At 35.7% G+C, this 19,036-nt stretch overlaps 1 protein-coding gene across 1 annotated transcript in view; it reads left to right on the forward strand.

The window, feature by feature from the left end:
• Window positions 1–19,036, forward strand: part of atp1b3a (ATPase Na+/K+ transporting subunit beta 3a) — a 78,567-nt gene that overhangs the window by 29,115 nt on the left and 30,416 nt on the right. The window contains exon 2 of the mRNA XM_039760265.1: window positions 3,034–3,162. Coding sequence (XP_039616199.1) covers window positions 3,034–3,162 — 129 coding nt within the window. The remainder of the gene's footprint in view (window positions 1–3,033; window positions 3,163–19,036) is intronic.

Consider the following 19,036-nt stretch of genomic DNA (forward strand, 5'->3'; position numbering starts at 1 on the left):
AAGCATTGAAAATGATCATGGCCACTCTGCTTTGATGTGAGGGTCAGTTCTCACCTTTGCAGAAGAGCCAAATATTGTTTATAGGGGAAAGTGTTGCAGAGAAAAGTCCATATGTGAATACATAAGAGATAGTAGGTTCACGTCCTGTAAAGAATTATTATTATTATTATTATGTTTTTATAAAGTGTGGATATGTTTTGCAGAAGTAGATCTGGGCATTAACCGCAATAATTATGAAGTAAATCATGCACACTGGAGTCATGTGTATGTTTAATGGAAATCCAGTCATCTTTATAAAAAAAAAAAAAAGTCCTGTACAAGGTACCTAAAGTACAAGTGACTGAATTCACACCTCCACATCAGAAGTAGTGTTCAACTGTAATTTATGCACAAAATTGTCAGTGAGAGAATTCAGTAATTGATGCAAACTCACAAAAAGATAATGTATTTTCTGAGAGAAACTCGACAAAGAAGAAATAAGTCATCCTCAAAGGTAATTTCCATCTGTTTCACCAGCAGCAACCTACTGGTACTTAATAAGCCATCTACTGACATAAATATGTCAACTGCCATCTACGTACTGTGTATTGTACATGTTATCTGCAACTTTAACAGTAATCAGAAAGTAAGGACAGCAAATAAATATTACAAGTGAGAATCATGTGTGTAGTTTACTGTTATTTATGAGAAAATGTTCTGAATGGAATGGTTTTGGTAATGAATGGACAAATCACAATATCTGTAATTATAACATAAATTTGATACATGCAAGAATATAACAAAAATAACAAAGTACAATATTACTAAAATCTGAAATACCCTTCTAGTGTTTGATTAAAAAAAACAAAAAAAAAAAACTTTTGCTTTGACACCAGAACAGAATCATGTCTGACACCTAATTAGCTGTTTTTCAAATACTGTATATTCTTTAAACCGGATAAGTCTTTGTCTCCTCATTGCCCTGTTTCAAACACACTTGGCAGCAATATTTAATCATAATTGAATTATTTATAGACACCTAGTCCCAAATTTTATGTAGTGTGTTTGGTGCCCACTTGTGTCATCAGCCACTAAATCAGTGGAGATCTCAGAACTCTCCTACAGTACTTGCCAGCTTATGTGTCCCAAGTACAAATGTGCCTGCTGAAATAGGTGGTGACAGCATCACTGCATGGAGAAGCACCAGAAAATGTGGAAATGTTATAACATATAAATTCAAATGCATACAATGAAATTTTGTCAGTTCTGTTGTATATTCAGTGTGCTATTCTGTGTTTTACAATAATGTATTTTTTCATTTTGTATCGTGATGAGTATCATATCCTTAAGCTGCTGTCGATACCCAGCCCTACTTAATCTGAGTTGGGTGCGAACAGAGTGTTGACTTTAATGGATTTTCTCCAAAAATTGTTAATTAGCTATGTTTTTTTTTTTTTTTTGCTATTTAAATTTAAAACAAATTAATACATTTATAGCTGTAATATTAGGAAATACTGTACTGCCTGTTTATACTCCAGTATTATCCCCTTTCTTAGTCTGAGCCTTTTTTGGAATAGCTTCCTTGGATTTAACAATAAATAGATAAATCTGTTTTGCAACTGGTAATACTAAACAGTTTATCTTTGGCGTTCTTTGTATTGTAGAATGTTGTCCTCCTCCACATACTATTTATGGAAGCTAATTTCTTTGGAGACTAAAAAATGAAAAATACATCTATAATTAACTTGCTTCCTCTCAAGAAAGCACTTTATGGCTGTTGTGTGGAAATTGATTTTTTTTTTTCTATAACATGCATTTCCTTTATATCACTCTTGAAATATTCCATAGAGAGCTTTTAAAATAACTACATAAGTAATTTACTTTCTTGCAGAAATTGCATAGCTTTTAAATTAGCCAATATTCATACAGGAAAAAGTTACATTTTTTATATGTAAAGTGTTGAAGATCATTACAGGTATTATTTACAGTGCTAGATTTTATATCTCAGTATTTGGGTTTTATTTTTAATTTTCTTCTGTAAAAAGGAATGCAAATGACAGCTTACATTATGGGGTTCAGCTTTTCACAATTGGTCCTATGAATGATAAAGTATAGTTTTGTTATTGAAAACATATGTTTATTTTTTCATCTTTTTATCGAGGCCCTAGGCATGTGCTTAGTTGATTGCAGGTGCATTCAGTAATTTTGTGCCACGTTCAGTCTCCTTGAAATTCTTGTAAAGATAATAAATGGGACACCAGCCCACATTAGAAAAATTTTGACAAGAATAGACCATTTAGAATAACAAATCCTATTGACCTATTTTTTTCTTTTGCAAAATGACAAAGTGAGATATAAAACCCTTAAAACATGTCAACTTCTGAGCAGAAAATATCCCATTTTAATAAGGTTTACCTTTTAAAACTGTGTGTGATAAATTGGAAAAAAATCATTTTTGGCTCAATCATTTCCAATAGAAGGATTGTTCTCTTTTCTGTTCATGCTGATGAGCATGGTTCAAGCTTTCATATAAAGATTGGTGCCTTGATGTGTTAGCACAAACTCATGGTTTTAGTCATCCTAACTCAATAAAACTTTCAAGTGAAGGTAATGATATGCCTTATTATAGTTGTAAATCTTTAAAAGTTTTGTTAATCGCAATCAAAAGTTGTATGAAAACCATCGAATAGATCATTAATGGTTTGAATACACTACCACAGTGAGAAGTAATTATTACTTCAGTGTTATCATTTCGTCATCAAAATGGCAAAGTATTTTAGAAATGATTTCTGTATTTTTCTCTTTTAAAATTGCTGTCTTTTAATACATGAAAAATTTTTTGTCTCTGTGCAGATACTTTTTATTTTCTGAGTAACGTTTTGAGGAAAAAAAGCAATGTGCTATCATAAATGTTAGCTGCCCCCTTTAAGCTATTTTTCAGATTAAAACTGTTAACTTTTTCGTTCATCATCTTAAAAATATCAGAGGAAAAATGTACATTAGTAGGTTAGAAATATTCAGTTTCTGACTCTTGAAATTCTGCTTCCTTTTCAGCTCTTATTCTTTTATTTTACCTCATCTTCTATGGATTCTTAGCTGGATTATTTTCACTCACTATGTGGGTCATGCTGCAGACACTGGATGATTACACCCCTAAGTATCGAGACAGAATCTCAAATCCAGGTATAGTGTGTTTTTCATATTTAAAGTAATAAATGACCACATTGTACTTTTTAATGTACAAAGACCATTAGTTTGTATACTGCATGTGATACTGAAACTAGTTCATTCCATCCAACCTAAGTGTGAATTTTCAGATTAGAAATCAACAGCAGTGTTTTTTATGTCACACATTTTCATACACACAAACAGCTCAAAGTACTTTACAATAATAACAGATATAATCAAAAAGTTACAAAAATGTAAAAACTTGTTTATTAAAGGTTATATAAGACTGTAAATGTGAGTTTGATAAATGAATACTATGGTCTGATGGCCAAGGAGGAGAGGAAAACAAAACCTCCAGCCAACAAAGAAGGACACTGGAGAAAATAAGCCATGAGTGGTTCCAAGGCCAAAAGACTTCCAGCCTCCTCTGGGCATTCTAACAAACTTAAATATGTCATTGATTGTTGATTATAGCAATATGAAAATAGCTGTATGTAGATTTTGTCTTTTCAGCCCTGGTCACTGCAATGTGTTTTGAACAGGTGGGAGTTGCACAGAGCACCACCACCAAATACCAGAAAAAGAAAATGCACAGGCGTAAGGATTAGTAACCAAGCTATACAGTTGTGGCCAAATGTTTTGAGAATGACACAAAGTTTGCTGCTTAGACGCTGCGGCTGTGTGCTCTCCAACTCAGAGTTTGTTTTTTCCACCCTGCCTGGATAAATACACGTATAGCCAGCAGGATATATTATCAATTGGCTTACGGAGTGAGAGTTGCTCGACATCCGAGTTTCTCCACGTCCACAACATTCCGTACGACATAGCACGAACTCCGGGCTCTCCTTGGATTACAATCCCAGTTTTGAGGAGCTGGTAGCGGCGCAAAGAACGTAATCAAAAGAGGGGGTGCAGAGGCGGCATGCTAGCGAGGCTAAGGAAGCAGCCACACAAACCACCACTTCCAAGCATTTTCTCCTAAAATGTGAGGTCGCTGGCAAACAAACTGGACGAGTGGAAGCTGTGGATTGCAACGGAAAAGATCATCAGGGACTGCTGCATCCTGCTGATCACGGAGACTTGGCTTAATCCACTCATACCGGACACGGCGATCGAGATAGCAGGCTACACAGCACACCGGCAAGGCAGGACAAAGAGCTCCGGTAAGAAAAGGGGTGGGGGGCTGTGCATTTATGTGAACAATAGCTGGTGCACAAATTCCACCATAGTCACCAGACACTGCTTTCCAGACGTGGAGTCTATGACAATTAAATGCAGACCCATATACCTCCCCCGTGAATTCAACGCCAGATGCTAATGCTAACTCGGCTCTGGGGCCGATCAGCAGTAGTAAACAGAGCAAGTATCCTGAGGCTGTCACATCATTTCTGGGGACTTTAATCATGCAGATCTGAAAGCAGTTCTCCCCAAATTCCATCAACACATAAAGTGTGCAACCAGGGGAGTAAAAACACTGGACAAGCAGTACACAAACATCAGACAGGACTATAGGGCTAAACCCCTAGCACACCTTGGCCAGTCTGATCACACGTCCTTGCTTCTGATCCCTGCATATACCAACAACAAGCTCCCACTATGACCAGGATTGTTACCATATGGCCCGAGGAGGCCTCCCAACAATTGCAGGACTGCTTCCAGAGAACTGATTGGGAGGTTTTCGATAACCTAGACTTGGAGAACCACACTACAGCAGTCCTGGATTACATCAGGTTCTGCACAGATAACATCACCAGGGACAAACGCATAAGGATTTATCCTAACAGGAAGCCCTGGATGACGAGGAATGTCCAGAGTCTGCTGAAAGCCAGGAATAGACATTTCACAGGATTCATCACATCCCGGTCATTGCCTCTTCCAGTATTTGCCATCAGGCAAGAGATACAGAGCAATGAAAACCAGGACAAACCGCCTTAAAAACAGCTTTTATCCAAAAGCAATCGTGGCCCTGAACTCAGAATAAAACTGCTCCATATCATTCTCCCAATGTACAATATAGACCTTAAGTCAACCAGTGCAATTTGTATATTTTGTAAAGTACTTTTATTACTATTCGGTTTGTTATTAATTTCTCTCTTCTTGTCTTTTTAACTCTTATGCCTCACACTGAGTCGACTGCACCTTCAGTTTCGTTGTTCCTTGTAAAAGTGACAGTGACAATAAAGATCCATCCATCCGTCTGTCCATCCATCTATCCATCCATGTATATATAATGGCAATTTGCATATACTCCAGAATGTTATGAAGAGTGATAAGATGAATTGCAATTAATTGCAAAGTCCCTCTTTGCCAGGAAAAAGGAACTTAATCCCAAAAAACCCATTTCCACTGCATTTCAGCCCTGCCACAAAAGGACCTGCTGATCCTCTCATTAACACAGGCGAGAGTGTTGATGAAGACAAGCCTAGAGATCACTCTGTCATACTGATTGAGTTAGAATAGCAGACTGGATGCTTTAAAAGGAGGGTGTTACTTCCATCAAGCGCCAGCACCGCCTCCTAAAGTTGATGCACCTGCGGCATCGGGGCACCACCACTGCAGAGCTTGTTCGGGAATGGCAGCAGGCAGGTGTGAGTGCATCTGCATGCACACTGAGGTGAAGAGTTTTGGAGGATGGCCTGGTGTCATGAACAGCAGCAAAGAAGCCACTTCTCTCCAAGAAATATACCAGGGACAGACTGATATTCTGCAAAAGGCACAGGGATTAGACTGCTGAGTGGGCTCACTCACAATTTTGCCTAAGAACACAGTCATGAACAAATAATGGTACCAAAACAGCCTTCAAGAGCAACTTCTCCCAACTATCTAAGAACAGTTTGGTGACGAACAATGCCTTTTCCAGCATGATGGAGCACTGTGATGTAAGGCAAAAGTGATAACTAAGTGGCTCAGGGAATAAAACATTGAAATTTTGGGTCCATGGCCAGGAAACTCCCCAGACCTTAATCTCATTGAGATTATGGTCAATCCTCAAGAGGCGGGTTGACAAACAAAAACCCACCAATTCTGAAAAACTCCAAGCATTGATAATGCAATAATAGGCTACCGTCAGTCAGGATTTGGCCCAGAAGTTGATTGACAGCATGCCAGGGTGAATTGCAGAGGTCTTGAAAAAGAAGGGCCAATAAATAGTGACTCTTTGCATAAACTTAATGTAATTGTCAATAAAAGCCTATGAAATGTATTAAATACTTGTAATTAAAGACACTGAAGCAGCAAACTTTGTGAAAACCAATACTTGTGTCATTCTCAAAACTTTTGGCCACAACTGTGGAACATTTGCAGTTATGATTTAACAGCACCTGACCACTGTGAGGAATTATGAAACAGCCAAGTTAAAGATGTGCATTTTTTTAGTAGTTTTTTGAAGTGTTTAACAGTACTGGCATATAGCTTTTCCATCGATAAAGTATTCTGGATTTTTCGTGCATTAAAACAAGAAGCAGCCTCATCACTTTCTTTTACGGAATATTAAGCAAACCGGTGTTAGATGATTTAAGATTATGATTAGGAAGGTAGGGGAACAGATAATCCAAAACATTAGACAAAAGTAAATTGTTCAGAATCTTTTATATAGTTAGGAGGACAATCGGTTTTAAAGGAAACCAATCACAGTGTAATGATAATAAGACTAATATGGTCAGTTTTTCTGTTTTTTAAGATTCATACTGCTGCATTGTGGACAAACTGCAGCTGAATTATATCCATTTAAGATAACAATGATAAGGTTGCAATAATCTAGATGGCTAAACTGTGAATTGACTTTTCAGCATCTTGCAGTAACATAAATTTAATTCATGCACTATTTCTTAAATTAAAGAATTCAGTCATAGTAATATGTATAATGTGTGATTAAAACTCCCTTGGTGTGCAGTGATGAAACATGACTCTTGTAAATTTTACTACAACATTTTGGGATTACACATCTTGTTTAAAACATTACTAAAACGTCTCAAAGGTTATCTCCTTGAGGCACCTTGAAATAGTCAAGCATTACAATGGTGCTCATTGTTTAGCACATCCATGGACTTTAAAGCTTGTTGAGGACTTACAAATGCCTATTGGATACCTCTGTCACAAGCTGGTGTAACATGATTTGCTTTCTGATAATGACTAGACAATGGATATTTATGTTTTACATGGGGACAAGCAGTTTGCACAATTATTCAGATGCTACATTGGAAAAAATGGATTTTCACAGAAACATGTCATGTCACATTCCCAAGAGTCCTGGCTTGTTCCCTCTGCATTTTTAAAATTACAGTCTTAGCTTCTTTTATTTCCATTTTCTTATTAGTGGAACAAATTGTGCCTTGCTTGATAATATTCAGGATGTTTTGTGAAAGAGCCATGTCAGTGGCTTATGAAATGCCTGATAATGTCTGTTTAGACACACGGCATAATTTGTTGTTCAGTTGGATTAATTTGGAGTAAAGAACAGTTGACAAGGATGTCTGATTTCAAAATTGAATATGAACACTTTGGCAGTGAAAATTGTATCAGACCAGGAATTTGAAATTAATCATTAAAATGTGAACCTAACACTTGACCATTTCTAGACTTTCAGTTTACTTTGGGGAAAAATGCTGCTTTACAGAGTTGAAATTTTACAGTGGCCCCAAGTTGTCCAAAATTTACTTCACATTTTTCACTTGGCCATCTGAGGCCTAAATGCAAGTGTGAAAGTTTACCAATTACAAACCCATGTAGCAAAAATTAAAACAAATACACAAGGAAAGAACACTACCTTAAACAGGTTCTTTGTCAAATATTGCAACCCATCCAAATATTCTAAATTAAATCACCCTATTCGGATAAAAAAATGTTCTTTCACATGGAAGTTTAACAGTCATTTATACATGCCATCTAATATACCCTTATGAGATGGTATTACCATGAAAGAGAGCGGAATATAAATACTAGTGAGCTACACTCAAATGGCAAATCTCATATAATAATCCCTCCTAGCTTGCAGTTAGTACAAAATGACATAACTTCTTCCCTGGCTTGTTTATTTGTCTTGCAGGAAACTTGCACGAGAAGATTCCATTGTGAAAGTGATAGAAATGCTATATATTAAGTGACCTAAAATAATAGTCAGGTGAGGAAGAGCTTGGCTGTGAAAATGCATAAGCTTTTCAAACATTTGGATGAAGGAAATACATTGAAGGAAAAGTTGGCTGTATATGAGAAGCTTTGCACAAAAACAATCCATCTTCTTAATCATGAGAAGTAAAGAAGCAGAGTGTCAAAAAATGTTTATCTGCAGAGGAGGAGTTTAGGGTGCCAGAATTGCAGCTCTGTAGAAGTCAATCTGCTTTTCAGTTTCATTTTTAGCTTTGGCAGTCCTATCCTTTCATAAGTAATAGGTCTGTAAAGTCAAAATTTGTATTTTTATGATATACTCAAGCAGTTCAGTGTGGTAGAAAACATAAATATGAGGTAAAACAACAGAATGTATTGTCTGTGAGTTACCTTTTATGTGTTTCCTTTAGCATTGACTGTATATGTGTAAAACATTTGTTGTAAGAATGTAGCCTTTAGTCTTGTCTTTGGTGCCTGCCTTTTGAAAAATCCTAACAACATTTAGTCCAAAGCTGAAACTAGTCATGGAAGAGGTGACCTGTCCATTGCATGGCTCAAGGATGCACTCACTCATACAGGGACAGTCCCTAACATGAATGCTTTCTGGGTATGTGAGGAAACCCATGCAAATGCAGGGAAAACATCAAAACCTTTTACAGACAGTAAACTGATAGTTGTACCCAGGTTATAGGAGCTGTCAGGTAGCAGCACTAACTATCACGCCACTGGGATGTCCATAGCAAAATCAACAATTTGGCATCTCTTGAAAAAATAAATCACTAACAGAAGTTGATAGTATAAAAATAGCTATAGTTGTGAAAAATAACTCTAAAACATCTGGGCTTGCAATTGTTGACAACTGCTACAATGCAGTAATAAAGTTGTCTGGTCTTCTGGTTCATCAGTGACATCAGAAGCAGAGTTATTAGGGCAAATTACAAATCGGCAGACATGTCACAAGTACTAAAAATAAAAAGACCAGATCACAGTACAGAATTCAAGCTGACAGTTCTAGAACATAATGTTCGGACAGATGAGTCAAGTATAATCCTATGGCAATGTAATAAGAAAGTAAAAATATGAAGTAATAAAAGATTTGCACATGATCTGAAGTACACACTTCCTCTGTGAAGCATGGTGCCGTTATGTATCATGGCTTTGCCGTGGGTATCTACCTCATATTCATTAATGAAGAAATTAATATTTGAAGTAGCATAATGACTTAAGCAAATGTAGAGAAACATCTTGACTGCTTAAGTATAAGATAATACCACTGAGCTCTTGAAGTATTGACATGCAGTGTAACTGGCCCACAATACAGTCCCTATGCAACAGCATAGTTCGGTGGGGGGCATGAAATAATGTCTGAGGGTGGCCAAATCAGTCCCTGGATTTAAATCTATTTGATTGTGATTATAAGTTGTTTAAAAGGTAACTGAATTCATATTAGAAACGGCAGCTCAAACTAAAGACAGCAAAGTTTTGGCAAAGGACTTTAAAAAGAATAAACAATAGTTTGTTGGTGTCACCAGGTCACATGCTTTATTTAATTATTGCTTGCCAAGGAGTTGCAATGAGATACTAAGTTTTATACTACTTTAATTAATTGTCAGTTAATTTGTTTCTTTATTCATCCCCAAAAAGTCCTGTTAAGCCATATACAAAAGATTTCCTTTTCCATTATAATATAAAAAGGTGTGATGTTATCAGTCTCCACCAAAGTAATTCAGTTATGGTCTGTTATTTATTTAATTTTACAAAATACAAAAATATGAAGCAAGTATGACTAATTCAGAACAAAAAGTAGATGAGATCAGACTTAGAAACCTCTTACCACGGGTTTAGTGGAAGAACCTGAAGAGTGGCTGTTAAAAAGTAAAATGTTTGAACCAAAGAAAAAAAAAAGAAATTGTCTAGTTTAAAGAGAGAGCAGCATCAAATATATAAGAAGATGGTAACGTCTGTGTGTGTATCCAGTCCCTACGGGCAAATAATTGGTCAGTTTGTCTTTGGGGAAGTGCAAGTCTGTGACTCACAAGGAGGAAAAAGGGCCTAGGAGGCACACTGAGAGTCACCTTCAAAGATGGGAAGTATAAAAGTTTCCATTTTAACTACAGGTAAAAGTAGCTGCAGTGCGCTGTACTACACAGGTAACCACTAGTGGAAAATGGAGACACATCATAATGAAAGTTAAAAATGTAATCTGGCTAAATAATATAAGTGTATAATCTATAAAAATCATGTTAAAGGGCATCTTTTAGAAAGCTAACAATCGTAATGGGCTGCATAACTATTGATTAAAGGCCCCTATAAAAAGGTCCAAAGGCTGGATCTGGCTAGTGGGCTTTAAGTTTGACACCCTAGGTCTAGTAAGACATTTAGTCCATCCTATTGTGCTCCCAGGATCTTGGCAAAATTAAAACAAAAAAAGTTTCAAAATCATAATTACTGTACTAATCACATTATGGATCAGTCTTATTTTTATTTAGTTTTCAGAATAAAATACGTTTTTTAATATGTAATATTATGGTGATATCACAGTGTACTAATTTTGTTTGTTATTCATGGTCACCATTTTATGTGTCTGCTTGCTGTGAGCCTCTGTCGCTCTAAGCACATTGTGATCTTGCATTAAGCAAGTGTTTGAACTTTATAGAGAAGATCCTGTAAGATATCAGTGTTCCAGTAACTTTAAATATCTGATTAGAAAAACAATTCTAGTTTTAATTTTCAGTTATGATTCTTGTTAGCTTTTGGTAAAGAATTTGTTAACCCTTGATAGGAATCTGACAGTTAAGCCCCTAAAGGAAACATTTACATAATAATAATAATAATTCTTTGCATTTATATAGCTCTTTTATCACTATTCAAAGCTATCAGCAATTGCAGATTAAGGGCCTTGCTCAAGGGCCCAACAGAGCAGAGTCCCTTTTGGCATTTATGGGATTCGAACCGGCAACATATCTCTGCTACTTTATTTATTAAATATCTTGCCCGATTGGACTCACTATTCAACTTGAACATATCGGCCATTAATTTTACCAATCTCCTACTGTATGTAGCCTTTAACAGGGATGTACAGAGTGTTTTTCAGGGACAGGTGCTCAAATGAAAAAAAGGGGCATGGGCGTACCTATCTCTGGAATAATGTCTACGTGCCATGCATCCATACAAGAAAATTACAAAAGTTATTGTGCAGCCAAAAAAGTAAGTGATTATAGCACAGGAGCACTAGCCACTCAGCTGTGTGGCTGACTTTAACTTTAGTGATTGGCTGAGAGAGAGATAAAGAATGCAACCATATAATGTTAAATATACCAGATAGGCTGTTAACATTTTTATGAAGGACACATCTTGAGAAGATAATATAAACAAACATAAACATAACTGCTACTGCCTTCTCTTTGACAACATATTTTATCTAGGGAAATAACACTGTCAGCATCTATTTAGGAAAATTAAAAGATTTTTTCCAGAAATTTTTATCTTCAGCCCATCCATCAAGAAGTATGATGTAAACACTTTTCCTTTTTAACATCCCTAACCTGGTCTAAAACAAAGACATACTAAGTGCTATAAATGTACATTAATCATCATAGCATGTTACAAATACTTTATGGCAGTTAGTTACTGTAACCTCAGAGGTTAAGGATAATAAAATAACAGTAAACATAATTGTAGAGAATTGTTATTTAATGAAGTAGGACTATGTTACCTTTCATGTGTTTTCTTTTTCATTATAAACATTAACTTAATTTGAGACCAGGCATGTTAACTCAAGCGGCTTGGTGAATCCTTAATGGCTGTAGATTTCTAAATATGTAGGTAGATCTTCCATAAAAAGTGTTGCAGATTTTCCTGTATCAAAACCTTGTTCATTTATGGATCAGTCTTATTTTTAATAAGTTTTCTGAATAAAATAAGTTTTTTAATATGTAATATTATTATGGTGATATCACAATGTACTAATTTTGAGCATAAAGGTTCATTTTGGTTTTCATCATTATTGCATTTACATGTGATTCACAGAATCCCGATTTCTAAAATGCCTTGTAAACCCTTATTCCAATTAGATAAGTCAGGTTATTGGCCTATGAGAAACATGATTGACAGAGGTGGATTTCTTTGTAAATAAACTGACTGTGTAGCCATGTAAACTCTTAATAGGGCTACTGTTAAGGATTTTGTAGTGTGCACATGTCCATTGCACTCTGTTAGCCTGCACATTTATTTGGTTCATACATGCTTTTAGTAGACACAGGCAGAAGCTTCAACAAAACACATTTCCAGAATCAAATGTTCAGGCAATTGCATTCTTCCTTCTCCTGTCTGAAATAATCTGTCTCACTATTTTAGAACCAGTAAATTTATATTGATGAACTGAACGTATAGTGCTGACCTCAGCAATGCAGTCCTGAGTATAGTAGTGTAACACGTTGAAAGTAACATGTGTTAAGTAGGCAGATTACTGTTTAAAGCAATTAGTAGCCTAATGCAATACTTACTGACGTAAAAATACCTGCGTTACTATTACTCCAGCAGCACTGGGTGTAAAGGTCAGTCGCACAGCCAAGCGAAAAAGAGTGTGCTATGTACGTTCCGGTAACAAAAACCTATAAATAAAGCGTCAAGTTTGACTAAATATATAAAACATAAGAAAATCATCACAGACATCATGTTTATTTTTGGATGACATTGAAGTCTTTTTTTGCACAGTTTAATAACATCAGAGTGTTTTGCCAAAGAAAAACTCCAGAAGATTACATGCGCATGTAAATGGAAACTATTAAGAAAACAGGTTTCTGCCTTAACCGGTTTATTCACCTTAATCTGGCTATGTGTGTTCGTGTAAATGCAACAATTGTTACTGTGAAGTAAAAGCATATTATGACGCATGCAGTTTGCAGACTTTGTCATAATGAAATCAAGTATTCCAGCACAAAACAAATTAGGGTGCCTTTCCAAATCCCGCTTACAGGAGCACCTTACAGTGAATTTAGCATTCTCAGGCTGATGTAATCAATGAGAAGGAGAGATGAACCAAGAAACCTCAGGCTGTACCTCGGTTTCCTGCTAAAGCTTTGTTTGCTTCTGTCATGACAGGCAAAAATCTTCATGTGTGCTGCAAGGAAGGTCTTCCAGTTAAAGATAAGAATTTAGGGAATCCATTAATAACACAGGAGAGAACACAACATGTGGACAGCATGGTGGTTCAGTGGTAGCAGTACTGCCTCGTAAGAAGGAGACCAGAGTTTACCTTCCATGTCCTCTCAGTGTGAAGTTTGCATATTGTCCCCATGTCCGCTTAGGTTTCCTTCGGGTCCTCTGGTTTCCTCCCATAATCCAAAGACGTGTAGGTTAGATAGATTGGCAATGCTAAATTGCCGTTTGTGTGTTCACTGTGCAATGGACTGGTGCCCTTGTTCCTGCTTTGCGTCCTGTGCTTGCTGGGATGGGCTCTAGCTTCCCCAGGACACTGTTTAAGATAAAGCATGTTTGGAAGATGGATAGATGTATAACACATGATTTCCCAGAAAAGATTTAATTTATTCTTTAGATAAACACAAATCTTTTTATATATATATATATATATATATATATATATATATATATATATATATATATATATAAACTGACTCTTCACATTACTGAAGAGCATTTTATACATGTTTGTTTTTGAATAGGAGCACTTTGATATGCTTGGGAGTTCATCATCTGCGGAGTGGATTAACTGTTGGGTTGGCAGCTGAGAATAGCCATTCTAACCTGATGACACAAATATTAAGATATATCTTACATCTTTCACTTACTGCAACTTGTAGTCTACAATTAAAACATGCTACCTAGGCCTGGAGTTGGTGAGCTAGTGACTATAAAGTTTGCTGAACATCCTGAACAGATTCAGCCAGCTTGCCACCAAGTTCCTATGTCTAATGGCAGTAGTTAATTTCCCTAGATAACTGTCAGCTATACATTTGACTGGAAAGCTTTGTGCCTGTGGTAGCACTAATTTCATCTGACTTGTACTGTGTTGTAACATGTTACTGTAATTTAATTTCTGGTTGCTAGCACAATAAAAAAAAAGTCAGTGAGTTATGAGTGTTTATTGGCTCTCGGTTGTTTTTCAGCCCTTGTGTCTTCGTGTTAAAATGGTTTTGTTTATGACTTGTGGCAGTGGCTCTAAAAGGGTTCTGGCACCCCTGTTTAATATAACTGATTAGCTGTTGAAAGCCTTATTACATCAACTACACTGATTGGTAACGTGTCTTGTATCACTGTGAACACCATCTGTGTTATTTCCTAAGACTGTCAGACATCACATTTTTCCTTGTTAGTGCTTCCAATGTGGTAGTCACTGCAGTCTGACCTAACAAGTGGCTTATCTGACATACTGTATCTGATAATGCATTGTAGATGTAATGCTATTGGGTTTCAGTACAGCAGTGAATTACGGCACACTCATTTAAAACTGACAAGTGTATGTTGTCCCCAAAATTTATAAATCAATTAATTCTTGAAAAAAAAAATCCTGAATATTCTTGCTAAAGACAGACACACACACAGGCATAAATGCGAAAATGCTCAAAAAATTGGAAGTGTATTCAAATATGTCAATTTTTTATGAAAGAAATATTTCCTCTATATACAAAATATGGAAAAATAAAAAGTATTCCATGTGGGATGAATTTAGAAAATAGTTTTTTATGTTTGATGAACTAGATTGACACATTGTTGTCTGCAGAGATGTGCCTTCAGTCTAATAAAAGAGAACAATAAATCAAGATAAACTGAAGAATTGTGGTACGGTGTATAGCATTGTACCATGTTAGTGAATGTAAATGAAAGGACTATAATTAAAAAGCCAGAGAGAACAGATCGGTCTATAATCTGAATTAGGAATAGACATCTGAAAAGAGTTCATGAGAATGAAAACTTGCCAAGAGTTGTGTAACATAATATTTGAACAGTGTCAGAAAATCTCAGTAATGGGTTTACATGTTATAAGAAGCAACGATTTCAACAAGCAATTGTCAAAGTCAGTAACAGCATTTTGAAGACAGTTAATATCTGGCTAGAAGCAAATAAAGAAGTAATGAAGTCAGTGACTGGCTCAGGAGTGTCGCAGTTTTCTGAACCTGTTGATTCTTTATACTGTTTGCTTACAATGATCTTTTGGATTGATAGTATAAATTGCCCACATTTTAATTTAGGCACACTCCAGTGTTAATTAAATGCAGAACCTGAAAGCATACAAAATGCTGTTTCTGTGAATTTGATTATACTGTACTGTGCATGCCTAAGATTAATCACCCCCTGCATTAAATGCCAGCAGTTTTCAAACCTCTTTTTGTATTAAGATTTTTTTGTTTGTGAAAATTATCTTTTATTATTAACATCCCCCATGCTTAAAAGGCCTTAGATATTTATTATACCAACATTTTTGCTTTAAGGTTGCCAACTGAGAAACATATACTGTATTGTATGAATGTGCAAGACATCTCATTTTTGAAAGTAAAATAGTCAGCCTTCTATAAGTTGGATTAGCTCTAGAATGGTATTATATGGGTGTTTCTCTGTTGTAAATTAATAAGTGCTAGGCAACACTATCCATTACATTTCCTTATTCTTATCTCTTTTGAAGTTTTTGTGACATACTAGATGTTGAACTTCATTCATTACTGAAAGCATACTTTCTATAAGAAACATCCTTGTCCATGATTTTACGACGCCTACGCATCTTACTGGTGTAAGCTGTAAAACGTTGCTGATTGTTCTTTCAAGGCCCCCTTTAGGATGTGCTCATAAGAGGGAGGTTTTAGTGCGTTACATGTGAATGTCTCACTGTGCAAAAATGGCACAGCCATGATTTAAACAAAGTTGCCTTAATATGAAGCAAGGTAAGTTCTAACTTGAAACAATAAAACTGCCATTATTTGAAATTTCAGAGCAATCTAAATGATATGATAAAGTAAGCAAACAAAAATATATAGGTATCATTACTTATGAACTGAAAACGTTTTAACTGAAAAATTGGAACATCTGAAAAAAAAACATTTACAGTGTGTCACTTTGAATTCATTGCAGTTGAGCATACTACACACATAATTATAGCAAAGTCATTTTGCCAAATCTCACATTTTTTTGGTGACTTATTTGCACAGTCATAGATTTCTTGCCCCATTTCACACAACGTTGTCTTCATGGTTTTCAATAAATATGTTGTCTTTGCCCTAAATGTAGTCTGTGCTTTTCAAGCTCTTCCCTGACATCTATGACAAAAATCGATTTTCACCAATGATGTGGGGGAAAAAGATACAACTTAGTTCTCAATTTGATTATTGCAGAAAATATTTCACTAATCACTCTGAGATGTGTAGGTATTTGTAACAGAAAGCATTTTTATTTTTGGAGAATAATAGGTAGCTCCTAACTTATGGGCAAATTTTAAAGTTAACCTTATTACACTTTGTGACTGAGTTTGGGAAATATTTGTTTTATCCCTAAATCGTAACTAAATTAAGTAGATATGTGGCCCTGTAATATAAAATTATAAACTAGAAAAACATTTGTTCAGAGGTAGATGATCTAGAACCAGGGGTGCCCAATGCGTCGTGGTAGATCGCAAAGGTAGTGCAGGTAGATCACGTTGCATTCAAAAAAAATTTGAATTTTACATTTTTTTTTTTTAGCGTTAGTCTATCATATATCCTACCTATGACATTTACCACTTGACTGACATACAGGGTGGCCAGTATGAGATCTGTTTTCTTCTAAGACACTGGTCATCCTGCAGGCAAGATCAAACACGCGAGCTACTGAAAAACTCAGGCTGTGATCTAGTTAGCCTTCCAATTTATATCGACTATAGAAGGAATTTTTTTTTAAAAATTGTTTGGGGAGGGTATGGGCTGAATGTGGAATTGGAAGAGGATTTTTTTTCTCACAATGTCACAATCGAAATGCGTTTGTCTGACGTCCGAGGTTCGATCCCCGATGAGGGGTGCAGTGGAGCCCAAAATAGGGAGAAACACGTGTTGCGTACTCTTTGCATGTAGGTAGATCATTTCGACCTGGTCATTTTAAAAGTAGCTTGCAAGCCGAAAAAGTGTGGGCACCCCTGATCTAGAAGGTTCCAGTAGAGACTAGTTTAATGTTGTCCAGTCATACTGAGGATACCCTTCATGCAAAGTAAGCAATTGTAATTTATCCTGATCTCATAGGTTGTTTTAGCTAAAGTTGTTTATCAAATTAGTAACCTTAACAACAACCATATTAATAATAGTACAGGGTTTTTATGTAGTTATATATATAAGTAGTCATTCCAGCGGCTTTGCCCGCATATTAGTGAAACAGGACAGTGAGGAGGGCCTGGCCCAGGTCTCTACTCCTGATGTCGCTCTTTCCCCTCCCCTCAGCCCCACAGCCTCTGTCTTGGATTAGCGCGAATATATCACTCCTGCAAGCAAACTATGATTCTTACCGGGACGAGAGAAGCTGCAAAATCAATGGAATGTTCAAGCAAATTATAGAAAAAAACCTGATCTAAATCTGTTAAGTAGTTCTCTCATGAAAAGTGGAAAGACATACAAACGGGTCTAAAAAACTAAGAAATTTCGCTCTTGGATCACGAAATTTTTAAAACTGTTTCTTAGTCAGCACCTATGGGCCAAGGGTAACCTACATTCCAAATTTCAAGTCTCAAGTCCTCATGGTTCGGGAGATTTCGTGATGAGTGCGTCAGTGGTATTTGGCTTTTATTTATTTATATATATATATATATATATATATATATATATATATATATATTTATTTATTATATATATATATATATATATATATATATATATATATATAAGATAACTCAAGCTATCCATTATGTATCTTGTGGGAAGACAGAGGTAAGTACCTGGAGGCTTGATGCTGTAGTTTGAGACATTTTGCCTCTTAAAAAGTTATTCATAATTTCTAAATTCTACAGTCCTAAAATTTGAAGTTTGACACTTCCTTTATACTGTTTTATTTTCAATATTTTGATCTGCTAGAATATTCCAGTTATAACTAGAGCTGGGCTTTATGGGAAAAAATCTTATCATGATGATTTTTTTCATGTCAGTCAGTATCAATATTAATCACTATTTCTGTCAAGCTTAAAGGTTCCTTTTTGCTCCTAAGTGAGATGTGAGTGAGAAGATATCATAAGGTTAATATTGGTATAAATGTTACCTATTTTCTGTGAGAAGTTGAACATGACAAATGTACTGTAGAACATTATACAACTGTATTTCAAATAAATAAAATAGGTATGTAATAAACAAAAATTCTGACCAGTCAAAAGCTTTTAGAGGAGAACACACTACATTTGTTGGTTAACTCCAAATAAATAAAATCTTAATTCTAAAATATTAAATTTAAAACTAAACTCTTAAAGCGTTCAAGTTTTACAGGAGAATGCAAAGTAAGGTCTTTGGTCAGTTCCAAATAAATAAAGTAGACATTTATACAAAATAAAATCTCAGAAAAAGCAACCTCTATACTCTATCCTTTCTCTTGTATAGATTCAAATTGTTTTAAATGTTTGGAAACAAACCCACAAATAAATCTACAAAATACATTTTGCATATATCTTCAGTATAAATTCAAGCAGCATTCAAATGTAAACAGAGGAGAGTATAAACAAAACTGACATTCATTCAGTTGTGGTCAGATTATGCTCCAAGGGAGGAAAAAAAAAGCACAAGAAAACCCCATTAGTACATCACTTATTTGGGTCTGGGACCATGAAGTC

The sequence above is a fragment of the Polypterus senegalus genome, chromosome 1 (assembly GCF_016835505.1).
Source record: "Polypterus senegalus isolate Bchr_013 chromosome 1, ASM1683550v1, whole genome shotgun sequence".
Taxonomy (NCBI): Eukaryota; Metazoa; Chordata; class Cladistia; order Polypteriformes; family Polypteridae; genus Polypterus; species Polypterus senegalus.